The 13594-nt window shown below is 39.6% G+C and overlaps 2 protein-coding genes across 5 annotated transcripts in view; both read right to left on the minus strand.

Moving 5' to 3' along the window:
- The window catches only part of LOC129090987 (A disintegrin and metalloproteinase with thrombospondin motifs 14), a 40585-nt gene extending 38433 nt beyond the window's left edge, over nt 1-2152 (minus strand). The window contains exons 1-2 of the mRNA XM_054598388.1: nt 2071-2152; nt 1278-1702 (exon numbers count right to left, since the gene is read on the minus strand). Of these exons, the coding sequence (XP_054454363.1) occupies nt 1278-1702; nt 2071-2152 (507 nt within the window). The remainder of the gene's footprint in view (nt 1-1277; nt 1703-2070) is intronic.
- A 7694-nt stretch (nt 2153-9846) lies between these two features.
- Nucleotides 9847-13594, minus strand: part of pald1a (phosphatase domain containing paladin 1a) — a 51116-nt gene continuing 47368 nt past the window's right edge. For 3 of the 4 annotated variants that reach the window (XM_054599297.1, XM_054599299.1, XM_054599298.1), the window contains exon 20: nt 9847-11688. In XM_054599297.1, the coding sequence (XP_054455272.1) occupies nt 11539-11688 (150 nt within the window). In that variant the 3' untranslated portion in view covers nt 9847-11538. The remainder of the gene's footprint in view (nt 11689-13594) is intronic. The other variant, XM_054599296.1, reaches the window with a different exon arrangement.

Consider the following 13594-nt stretch of genomic DNA (forward strand, 5'->3'; position numbering starts at 1 on the left):
CAACAATAGACTTCAATCAAAGGCCTAAGTTTTCTCACATGAGGTGTGTGTGATAATTTAGCAAAGGAGTCGTGACTGAAAAAGCTTGTTCTTCTGTCTGATGTGGAGTGTTTCACAAGCTCCTGGGTCAGGAGGTTATCTTCAATCTCATTCCACGCTTGCCTTTTCTGTCTGAACAACACAGAGGGCTGAACCAGAAGAAGCTAAGGAGTAGGCTTGCCTCTGTCAACCCGACAATTTCTATGACACATGTGCATCTGAAAATTCCATCTAATTTTCTCAACTGCAAACATCCAGTGGAGGCTCACCTTGGCTCACCTCCCAATGGCTCTGCTCTACCGCAGTAGCGACACAGTTTCAAAGGCAGTGAATGAAAACAAATGGTGATAGGCAGACACACAATGCTCTGGAAGAAGAAGTCTGCAGGGATTGTTGCGTATCATCATCAACTGTTTTGACCTCAGAGCGCCCTTAAGCAACTTCCAGCCCATTGTTTTGGTTTTACGGGCTGCAACTTTATGGTTTTGACTCTCTTGCTGCTCTTAACAACGCCAATGTCAGATGTAGCTGCAACCAATTAGCGCTAAATCTAGCGACCAGTTGTTGAACAAAATAAAGCATTTAGCTAGTAAAGAGTTAGTGATTTTTCTCGGAAGTTGGTGGAAAAAGAGCTCTAAAGAAAGGGAAGATCTGGCACACATTTAACAGGTGGCCATAAACTCCAAAATTATATTTGCTTTTTTCTTTTTTGCACTGCCCCCAAGTGGACAAAATATTAATTGATGCAGGTTTAAGTGACAAAATAAAACAATTTCTATGGTCTAGCTACACTCTATGCATTAGCCAATATCTATACTCTGCCAACGATTAGAGTTAGAGACGGAAATATAAAAGGATTCACAGTCGCTCATCAGATTCATTAATGGGTTCACATTCAGGTTCATATGCTCATGCACAACTGTTTGAAACGTCTCCAAGCAAAAGGACCAAGCTACAAACTTACAGCCACCTCTCAAGGCCACACAGGCGTGAATGTCTGATGCTTAAAAGATGCAGTAGACTTCAGATGGAATATTTATTCTATGTATGTCTTATGTGAGGATGCACGAGCAAGCTTAGGTCAGATGTTAAGCACTTTCTGAAGAGGAATAAATACATGCAAACCCATAAGACTTTGCATTCTGTCTGACACTGTGCCAAAGATGAGAAAAGCATATTTCCTCCCAGCTACGATCCCCTTTCCATCAGATATAAGTTTCAAGTATGCATTGACTTACCAGTCCGTCACAATTGCTGATAGCCACAGAGGCCTCCGGCATGTCGCTCACGTCTCCAGTGAAAACACAGTCCCCTTGGATACGTTCCTTGGCCTTTTCCACAAAGTCCTCCTGCCATTCCACAAAAGCCCCCGGGGCCACCAGCCTCCTGTTGGCCCTCAGGCGGAGGTGCAGTTCTTTCCCAAACACAGTGACGTTGAAAAACAAGTGCTGCTGCACCGTGGCGGGGGTGACCGGGGGCATCTCGGGGGCACCGCGGGCCACCCTTCTTCTGCTGCCAAAGGCCGAGGCGGCATCAGCATCAGCAGCTTCAGCACCTTTACTTCCGCTTCCAGAAGAGACCACGTGAGAAATGTACCTGCCACGGGAGTCTGTGCTGAATGGCACGATAAGACCATATTCACTTAACTTTCCAGAGAGTTTTTCTGATGGGACAGATAGTGTCAAGTGAGAATCACATTCACAGACCTATGGCAAGTTCTTATGGAAAAAGACTATAAAGCAAAGTAAGCTGAGTAACTAATAATATAGGAGAGAATTGAAGCTTATTTTATTCTTATTCTTAAATAAAGCATATAAAGGCAGCTCAGAATGAATGTTGGTATTATGAGTAAAAAATCTGTAGACATAAAGGAACTTCCAACAGTTGAACACTTTGACTACATCCAGAACAGTATGTCAATATTTAGGCCATCATTTTTTTTTTTTTTATCATGATTCCTCGACAGTTAGACTTTAGAGTGCATTTCTATACACAGTGCAAAAAAAAAAAAACAGTAAGTGGAGAACTCACCATGTGATTCTTCTGCAGCGAAAATTTGATCCAAAAATAGTTGACTGAGTGAAAAGCACATCAACAAATACATACAATCCATAGCGAGGGCTTTAGTGTGAGAGCTGCCACTTCAGCGTTTCAGAGTTTTCCTTTTCTGTTGCAAACTTTGAGCAGAGTCCTTTCTCCTGAAAGAAAAGAAAAGAAAAAAAAAAGCCCGAATTGCAGGAGAAAAGTCCTCAGAGTTGAGCTCCAGCGAAGCAGCCGGGCATTTCTGAGCGTTTCCCTCTAGACGCCAAACTGACGGGTATTCACAAGTTGTTTCCAATCTTTTGGTCTGTGCTGAACTGCATAGACCAAGACTGCCCCATCCATTTAGGGAGCCAAGGGGGGGTATGTGGGGTGCTGATGACGACAACTCCACGGTAAAAAAAAAAAAAAACCGGGACGGTTTGAAGAGGTAGTCCAACTTTTTCTCTCTCCCTCTTTCTCTTTCTCTCTCTCTCTTTTTCAGTCCCTTTCCTTCCTCAGATTACTTCTTTTTTTTTTTTTTTTTTTTTTAAAAGGCAGGAAAGCGAGTTAACGCACGCCTACGCTGAGGGAAAAAAAAAAAGTCGGAAGAGTTAAGATAAAGTGTGCAGAGACAGAGTGTCCCGGTGGTGAAACATCTGCCGGCCAGTCGTGCACCATTACGCACCAATGGTTCGGCTGCGGGACTCTCGACTGCTCAACTTGAAGCCGCTAGAAGCCAACAGTGGGAGCGCCTTCTCCCCACTAGACAGCCACATATTTAGCCAAGAGACTTCTTTTTTTTTTTTTGTTTAAACCATCAAAAAGAAACTGAAGACATTATATCATCATGTCCACCTCCACAGTTAATATTCAGTCTTCTTCCTTCTTCTTAAAGAGGGCAACATATCAGCCAGATACATGGTAATAACTCAAATATGTTTACATTAGTCCAGAAAGAGGGCAAGATATCAGCCAGATACATGGTAATAACTCAAATATGTTTACATTAGTCCAGAAAGAGGGCAAAATATCAGCCAGATACATGGTAATAACTCAAATATGTTTACATTAGTCCACAAAGAGGGCAAAATATCAGCCAGATACATGGTAATAACTCAAATATGTTTACATTAGTCCAGAAAGAGGGCAAAATATCAGCCAGATACATGGTAATAACTCAAATATGTTTACATTAGTCCACAAAGAGTGAGTGATAACATGGTAATAAATCAGGGATGGCAGAGGTCAAAACTTTCCAATGCAACGTGCTTGAAGAAAATGACTTGTTTAGAGAGAAATCCACTTAATTATGATAATTATGATGAGGCAGAAGACACATATTGCAGTTCACAGAAATGCACCCATGACAACATTCAACAATCATAAAACGTCAAAGAAATATAAAATACAAAACTTACATTAACATTTTTAAAGTATAGAACAAAGACAATAAAAAGAAGATCAAACCATAAGCAGAGACACTTCTACCTCCAAGGATGACAGTAAGAGATGAAAGGATAAATTCACATTTTTCTCCAATTTATCTTACATTTATGCTCATGAGGCCATATATGCAACAGTTTCTGTTGGCTGTAATTGTTCCTTGTGTATATTTTGTGCAAATGTACATCATAAAAATTCAATCAAAGCTAATATTGTGAGGCTTCGGCATTTGGAGGTAGATAATACATCTTTCAAAGTTACAATATTTTGTTAGTACAAACTTCCCTCTTTGTGTCACTTACTTGTAAGACGAGAATTTCCCACTAAAAAAGACATGAACTTGACCATTTCTTACAGTGAACTTGTTTTGTTTTCATCTTTAGAGGAACACTTACAGTGCCAAAACATTGTGTCATTACTTTTTTAAGAAATACTTGAAAGAATGTGCACCCTCCTAGCTACTTAAAGCCAAATAAAGTGCATTTCAACATAGTGCCATATCATCATAAAATCAGATACTCATTTTCCATGTCTATCGAAAAACAATTCTAGTACCAACAAGGCATGCATTGCAAGATCAGATTTAATGACCTCATGCAGTTTGCATCCCGATTTTTTAATAATCTGGGCTAATCCTGCAGATGTCACTGTGAGCAAATATTCCACTTGCAGAAAGGGAACAAATCCAACTCCATCATTAGAGGCTTAGAAGGTGTGAAAACTCCACAGTAGATTTCATGAGTGGAATGACAGCCTGTAAAAACTTTGGATGACTACTCAAGCAACCAGGCCTTCTTTTTTTAGTTTTGTTTATGGCCCTGGCTCACTCTACTGGAGTGCAGACTTTGTCAGACATGACCACGCAGAGACTGAACTAACAACTCTAGAATCCTTCTCAGAGGAAGAGGAGGGGGTTGGGTTGAAATTAGTTTTGACTTTCAGGTACTTTTTTTTTTTTTTTTTTTTTTTTTTTTTTTTTTTCAGGAAAAAGGTGTCTGCACTGGACATTCTTTTCCCTCAACAGTTCCTCGACTGAGTCTGGTCTCTGTTGGTCTGCCCGACCTCCCCCATGCAGAGCCTGTACACTCACTCTGTGGCTAATTACCTCCATGCTCTCAGGATAGTCAATGTAGAGCAGGTGTGGGTGTTTTTATGCAGTCGTCCCCCCAGGGCGGCAATGAGAGAATTGGATGGTGATCCAGAGTTGTACATTAATAAGCTATGGAAACTAACCGCAGCATTAAGAGATGGAAACCATTAACTGCCTTGTGAGAAGTTTTATGCTCTTTTTCCATCCATACTGCTGGAGTGTTCTTTGTTGTTTTTTGTTTCTTTTGCGTCTAAAAGCCAGGATGACATTCCACAATATAGCATAGTATTCAATTAAACGCCGCAGTCTGTGGTTAAGTCCACACACCAAACCAATTTTCTACTACAGTGCTCTCATTAGAACTCTCTGTCCCTCACAACAGGAGTGTAAGAGCAAAACTTCAAAAGGCTCTTGTCTCAAATAGAAATAGTAAGCCAGGTTTATCAATCCTTTAGAAAAACGATTAATTCGTTTCACACTTATACTTTACAGAGACATGCTTTAAACACTTACACTTTCTGCAGAAGGCCTTTAAATGTACTTAAAGTCTGAATCAGACAGACACATTGTAATCTGCTGAACAGAACTTTGTCCGGTCTTTGAGAGCAGAGCTGTAAAGAATCAAGGTTCTTCCACTGTGTTTCCAGCAGTGGGGAGAAGTTACAGTACAGTGTGTGGAGATGTGGATGCCTCAGTGTGCTGTAATGTGGTCTAGCCATGCCAGCGTGCTGAGAAAATATGTGACATTTCATCTCTCGAGATGCAGGGAGATGCAAAGCAGCTGCTAGTCTGCCCGGCAGCTTGAGGGAAGACTTGGGTGTCTGCGTTTGCCAAGTTACAAACCAGCAACTTGAAGAGGTTGTAATTTTGTTCCTCTGCCCCATGTGGACGGAGTCTTTTTTATACTCCAATATGTGTCACTATGTTTGTGTCAAAGGTTTTACCTTTATTTAATCCACCATAGAGGTTCATATTTTATGTCAACTGTTTTCAATAAAATTTGGTGGTCACTGTTAAAAAATAAATACATGTTTTGTGGAAAAGGTTTGGTTTCGTGTTAAGGGAAAGATTATGGTATGTATGAGTATGTAGCCTACTTTGTCAAGGTCAGGGGACTTTAGACAATGGTTGCAATAATGAACACTTTGCTAAGGTTAGGGAATGATTGTGGTCATGTCTTTTTTTTTCTTGCTTTGCGATAGGAAAGAAACAGCTGTCTCCTCTGTTAAAGTCAAATGTTTTGTTGACCCAGTCATCCACTCTTAACTAATTTAAACTTATGTCATGGCTATAAAATCACAGACAGCACTATCTTGGCAGGAAAGTTAAGAAGCATATTTCCCAGAGTTTCAAACGATTTCTTTAACACTTGGAGGACCAACCACCAAATAATTGGATTGCATACTGCCCCATTGAGGAATAGACTTTGTTTGTACCTTTTGTCTTCTCTTAGATAACGTAGCTTTGCTCTGGCCCGCACCAGGAAGTACAGAAACGAGCTAACGATAACTGTTGCTTTTTTCTTGTGTTGATTTCTCATCGAATCTCCCCCAAAAATATGTTTATGGATACAAAATAACATACGTTCGTTTCTTACCTTATACACTTTAAAGCTTTATTGTTTGTCTGCAACATGACATAAACAAACTTTACGATGCCAATCGCGTTAACATGCCTATACGGTTTTAATGTGCATCATGCTAATCGCTAGCTAACACTAATCGCTAATGTCTGCTCAAGTTAAACGCTTGACTGTTGTTGACATATATATCGTGTGTGACTCTTGAGATTTTTGGTAAATTGATTATTTAATTGAAAATGTGTTCAAGAATTGACAACACTTAAACAAATAAAACCTAAGGCAAATCATACATTGTAACCTTGTGGCTCTGTCTTGTAGATGTAGGTAGTTTCTAGATTCTTCACTTTGCAACCAGCACTCACCGTCCAATTAGTAGCTGTTATGGAAACGTTCAATCATTTCATACAATCTTTCACAGTTATCATTTCTAGCTGTCACTAACTAGATATTTGGTGCGACATGTTTGGGCCAAGGACCAATTATTGTGGTTTTGGTGTAGAGCAACAGCATTACCACCATGTGTTCATTTATTTTTAGAACAATACTTTCTGCCTCCTCTTATGTCCCTGATACCTTGGTTCAATACAGACGGGTTAGTAAAAAGATTGTCTTCGATTAAAACACTTTTTAGATCATTTTCAACAAGGCACAATTAAACAAATGTGTGATTCGGGGGTTCATAGAAAATGACTTGCCGGTTTCTATAATTGGTTACCCAGTTCATGTAGGTCTGATTTCTTTGACATAATCTGCCATAACTCCATTACTCTTGAAAGCAATTGCAACTTAATTTAGATTTTTTAAGACATCTCTACAACTTTTGATGGCTAACACAAGATTGTGATGCATGATTATCTTAAATTGACATAACTCAAGTCTCAATTCTGTCAGAGCAAGTTCAAGTTAAGTCTTTCTAAAGTATCATGTCCTTGAGGTCTGAATCCTGACTATTAAAACAATGCATTTACACCCGTCATTAACAATGTTGTTCCCATAGTTAAGACCAAGGGCCTTACATTAGTCGAATGCAAGTAAGACTGTTTCACAAAAATAAACAAACTTATTTTGAGCCCAAAAGGTCAACCACTTGACCCTCAAGCTAACTTAGAACTGAGAGCAATGTTTCCATGGTAACAATCAGTGACACCTGCTGACCGGTGTCACAAGATGACATGACCAATAACTTGTGGAGTGCTAACAGTGTTATTTAGCGAGCCATAAGAAAGGGAAGAAGCTTTAAAGACCGGAGCAACACCTTGGAAATATCCAGTTGTGAGGAGATTGTTGGAAAGTATCCGGAGTCTGACTGATGGGTTAGCAAAACCACTGAGCCATGCTAAATCTCAGCGCTGCTACACGTCTGAACTAATCATATGTCACTTGGAGGTGTTTTGATTTGTTACCCTGTAAAAAATGTCCTTATAGGTGTTATTCCAGAAGGCAAACATTTTCTCTGAGTGTCAGCCATATTTTTTGTGTGAAAAAATCTTGATTTATCCAGAATGAACTGCAAATTAGTCATATTTAAGCATTATCAAGATTAAGTCAGTTTTGTACTGACCAAGTCTGACTTGGTTTGATATAAGTCATAGCCAAGGCTTACCTCTCCGAAACCAACCACAGGTCCTTTCCATGTTAGCTAAATATTCAAGTTATGTAATCATGCAGAGCTGCTTTTCAGGATTAAGCTAGTCTCAAAGTCTCAAGTCAAGTCAAAAGTTTTGGGAGACACTTCTCAAATAAATTGAGCCTCAGAGAAGTCATGTCGCCAAGTCTACAGCTCTGGTCTGACCCGCTCTTGTGCACGGTCTTATATTTCCAGACAGGATATTCTCTAAAAAAATAATGGTCTTCATTAGCAGGCATCAGCATGATTGTCATTCACAAATCCCTACTCACATTCAAATTTAAAGTTTCTAACCAGTGATAAAATATCACATTTATATTGATGTTCAGCCTTATTAGAGGCATTTTTTCTTTTATGACACTGTCATCAGTGGCTCCACTTCGGGACTTATCTATTATGTAGCTTTAATCCAGCTCACACAAAAAGTTACACTTTGAAATAGAGTCTCTAAATAGCAGAAATAGAAATACTTGTTAGCTATATTTTGAATGGAGAAGGGTAAAAAAACAAACATTTAAGAGCTCTCTATCGATTCAATCAGTATTTTATATCCTGCCAGCTGAGACTTTTCATTACCTTGCTCAGTGAGGTGTGTAATACCTAGACTATCAGAGATTGGGCATTATTGCTCGAGGTAAATGAAGTACTTATCGTGTATTTGCCAAAGCAGATTCAACATCCTTTCAAAATATTTTTTCCCATCTTGCTATTATTGATGAAATCCTGAAGAGCCCCCTTGAGTCTCTAAGGTGTTTGATTGTTCTTGTGTGGATAAAGGCGGCATTACAAAGAGGACGGCAGTACAAACATGCACCCCCTCTCACCGACACCATGCCTCCTCTCCTCAGCAGCTCTCTCATCTGCAGAGGGAAGCTTTTCACATGAAGTTCATTACATCCCCTCTCTCTTGCTCACCTCTCAATGCCGCTCTTTGTCCGCTGTAATCTTGGGATCCTTCAGAACCGCTAGCTTGAGTTTCACATTGGGGAGTATCTCAATGAGTCTGGAAAGGATTTCAAAGGCGAGGGGCCGCTATATCATCCAAGCATGGTCCTCATGTCCTGGGCTTATCGTGACCCGGAGTCAAGTTGGCCACATGCTGCAACTGAATAGCCCCTCTCCATATCCGAGTGTTGTTTTAACCATTTGTCTCTGTTGGTAGAGTTAGGACAAACAAGACACTGTGTATAAAAGTGTGTGTTTGCGTTGCTGTGCATTTATCGAATATATCTCCCGGAGACTGCCAGACCCCCTAACGAAGAGGTATAAAGAAACCCATAAACTGAGCTGATGTGGAAAGGAAACAAGTGTAACTATAAAAGAAGTGCTTCAATCCAAATCACTTGGTTTCCATTTACAATAATCCAGGATAGGCCGTGGTGTGATAAAATCCTAACAACTTCCGTACTCCCAAAGATAAACCCACTATGCACTTACAAGACGGGAAGTGATCTGGGATATCAGTCTTTCAAAGCAGGCCAGCAAAGCCAAGTGAGCTTCACTGATGTGCCGGCCGGTGGCTTTTAATCCCCACACAGCCGTCCTTTCTTGTGAGACTGACTATATCTATATTTTTTTTAATTAAGACCTTACCTGTCCACATCAAAAGGCAACTCAGATTAGTCTTTTGGTCTGCCTAAGCTCTTTATTACTGTATATGGAATATGTTAAGATTTCAACCAAACAATGAATCATCTGTTTTGTGTAAAAGTGTGCCGCTCGATGCTCATAACCTGCTCTGCTCTCTCCGAGGTTGGCACTGACATAAGACGAAGAGGCCGTCCGGATATACGAGCGGCTTCTTAGCGGTGCGTATCTAGAGCAAATGATGATGCCGAGATAAGGAAGAAAAGGACAGGAAGGACAGGAGAGAGGAGACAATTATTTGGCTCCGCTGCTGAATCGGAAACTTCAATGAAACGATGCACAGCGGACAGTTGTGTGCAAACTATCCATGGTCAGAAAATCCTCCGACCCTTTCCTTTTCTCCGTGGCAAAGCCAACAATAAAATTATACCAAAAGCAGACAGAGGCTGTTGAATCTATTTTAATCATTTATTTTAGCCCCCCCCCCCCAAAGGAAACAAATGGCACAAACAGTGAATAAAAGATAATGCATTTCATCTATAGAGTGCCTGTTTGAAAAAAAACCAACATGAAATTAAGAGCAGAGCTTCGAGGTTAGGGTATTATTACAATAAGCACATGTTCTTTCTTGTGTTAGTCACATGAAGATGATTTTGTCATATTCTCTCAAACATACAAAAGCTCTTTCAATTTCCATTTCATTATCAATATTTTTCAATTTGTCTGAATCAATTATGTATTGTGCAAATGTTTTGATACATTGACAGAAAATAAAAAAATGGGACACATCTGGAGGAAAGATTTTTAATTTCTTTTCTGGCTTATCTTTCTGGTTTTAAGGCAGGATTCGTGGTTTTTAAAGCACACTTTGAACTACAAGCTACTTTAACTAAAAACATATTAGCAAATTAAAGAGTAACAAAATGATCACACAAAAAAAGTGTTTGGACATTTGAAGAAATACTGTACAGTTTATGGCATGCTGAACAAGAATTGGCACGTGGTGAACAAAATCAATGGTCTAATTGTCGCCCCGAATGGCTGACAATGCAAATTTTTGTGATGTGAAATTAGTCATTCATGCAGCTTTGGCCTCATTCCAACGATGCCACCAACGTGAGCTGCATTTTTATTAAAGGGTATATTTATCAAGTGACATCACCTGCATTACTATGAATCTCGAACTGTCGGCGGTCGAGTTGCATTGTGGATAATGTAGGCACCAGGTTTTGACATGGAAGAATAATGCAAGAAAAAAAAAAAATACAAAATCTCTGGTTCGTTAGGAAGTGATGTTAGCATTTCATGGGACTATCATAAAAAAGTATATGTTTGCCATTTTTAAGCAACATTGCTCCAATGTTTACAAACGCGAACACAAAGACACATTTACAGCTTTAAGTAAAATCAAACAAAAAATTCCTGACATGCTGTACTGTTAGTACCTTTATCATGACGCGTGTAAATACATGTAAAAAGAAACAGATGGACACAATACTGGTGTTATGCTGTTGCTAAAGAAAGTCTGACTGACAGCATCTTGTGCTAAATGCCTCTCAACAACATCCCCTCTAATTGGCTTTAGAAAACTAAAAGAGCATTTAAATAACAACAGCTTTTATATGTACACAGTGGAAAAAATGGAAAACATCAAGTCGAACAAATGCACAGCCACTGATGACAGCTGTGCTAAGAAGAAAAAGACAGGGCTCAAGAAAAATATCAGGTCACTCAACAGCAAACAGTTGTGACATGCAACCAAAATGGTTGTCTAACAACACAGTGGAATTTGCTTCTCTCCTTAATAACAGCATTTAACTCAACTTGTTCCAACAGAAGTTTAAAAAGGCTGTCTCATCTTTAAATGTGAGAAATCAAAAGAAAAAGGTAACATAAATATTAGTACATTGAAATTATATGGTCTACCATTCATTAAAAAAAGGCAAAGGCACAAATATCAACTTCTAATATAGGAGCAACATTCTGCTAACACTCAACGTTAAAAGACCTAAAAGAAGTTAAACAATAGATGAAGTGAAGATAAACATAATACAGGGGTAAATATAGAAGGCATAATCATGTTAATGTAAATGTCTTTTATTCTGAAAAGCACAGTACTTTATTTGACGCGTTCACAGTGATCCTCTCTCAGATGAACTCCCCGCGGAAAGGAAGTGACTGAATGTTCTGCTGTTGCCAGCGGCAGCGCAGCCGGGCCAGCAGCGAGTCCCTCGGGTTCTCGAACTCGGAGAAGCCCAGCTGGTTGAGGATGTCATAAACTCCGGCTTTGGCAGCGACCTACCACAGAAACACAAAAAAATGTTAATGAACAGACAACACAGCCAGCTAAGCTTTTTTTATTCTGATGAGTCCGTCATGACCACACAAATGCTTTGAGTATCAGCTGTGCAGCGGCTACATCGAAACGAAAGGGAATCTGCCATGGGTTTGGAAACAACATGGAATGGTAGAAGAAGTATCGAGGACCTTCACCAACAACACAATCTAAATCATCCATTAGAAGCCAATTTTTTACTCAAAATGGGAAATCAACTGATTTTGCAAATCAAGTTCAGTAAAAAAAAAAAAAAGAGCTAAAAGCAAGTTTTCCAGAGTCTCAAAAACAATAACCCTGATCATGTCATAATGATATCATCAGGGTTATCTCAGGAAGAAACAAAAAGTTCATCCAGACATTACATTACATTACAGTCATTTAGCAGACGCTTTTATCCAAAGCGACTTACAATAAGTAGTTACAATAAGACATCAAACCAGGAGGCTCAAATTAATATATCAAATGAATATATTTCATTATTGTTTAATAAGTGAAAATAAGTTTGTTGACCTGATGAAGAGTGTGCAAAAACATAATAGCACAATACGATAATCATGAGTGTACATGACACTGAAACCCACTTGTTCCGGAAGGTCAGCCCTGTTCCTTGCGTGGTGGCGGTGTTTGTGTGAATGCATGAATGGGTGGATGAAAGGCAACTACTGTATATTAAAACAGTCTATTAATCACTGCATAATATTCATAAGAGTCTCCTTGTGTCTGATCATTGCTTTTGATTTGCAGTAAAATGTTGTTTACCACTGAAATGAAGTGGACTAGAAGTACAAATTATAATAAAATGTAAATCCAGCAGCCTGACTATTGTGCTTAAGTGCATTAATGGGACAGAACAACAACATGGAACAGTGATCCGTTCTTCCATGTTTGAGTCATTGAGAATTATTGAGGATAAAGAGGAACAGGACGAGACAACACTCTAAAGAGACTTCAGTATTCCTGTTTATTAGCAGGTCACGCTGACTCATGGTCTACTTTGACTGTCGAACCCCATAGGACTGATGGGAAGCACCACGGACAACCAGAAAACATCTGGCCATAAAGCCAAACAATACAAACATATTCAAACAAACCCCGTGGATGAGGACTTCCCAGCAAAAACTTTAAAGACTGATTACCCCATTAGAAGTGCCACAGCTTGCCCAGTTTACTCTGCAGGAGAGGATCCGAGAGACAGTGCTGGACTGTGGGGTTCAGCTGCGTGGTCATAAAAGAGACTACTATGGTCAAATCCTGTTAACAGAGTGTGTCAAGTTTATGCGATTCCAGCAATTTGTGTATTGATTTTTCAAATCACAATCCATTTGAAAGGAACCACCAGCTGTTCACACGTTTGTAAGACTTTCAGGGTGTGAGTCAGTGGAGGTAATGTGGGGCTCAAACGCTTTGCCAATTTAACCTCTCCCTCTCTGCCTCGGCCAGTCGAGAAGTCTGCAAATTTTAAGAAGAGAGGAATGTGCAAGAGGCGAGATGTTTAAACAAGGGCATCATTTGTGGATGCACATTTTTAAACTCCATACAATAGAAGAATCGGACTGTGGTTATGTTCTTGAGGCTGTGAGGTAATCATGTATGAAGTACTTTTAAATGCACTGTTCGTCTGAATGCTGAGGAGGCCATATTGGAACAATGAACAGGAATAATAGTATCAAGATATCCCTTTCACTTACAATGATTATAGCTTAGCTGGCCAGCTTTGTGCAGAAATAAACACCAGGTACCGCAGAGTACTTGCTGACCATGCAAAATCAAATCTTACCATAGATATCATGTAACACTAAAACTTTTGCTTTGTAGAGTTGACACTGGTTCAAACCTTCCCTCAGGGTATGTGAGCTGTCTCACTAC

The sequence above is a fragment of the Anoplopoma fimbria genome, chromosome 5, assembly GCF_027596085.1.
Source record: "Anoplopoma fimbria isolate UVic2021 breed Golden Eagle Sablefish chromosome 5, Afim_UVic_2022, whole genome shotgun sequence".
Taxonomy (NCBI): domain Eukaryota; kingdom Metazoa; phylum Chordata; class Actinopteri; order Perciformes; family Anoplopomatidae; genus Anoplopoma; species Anoplopoma fimbria.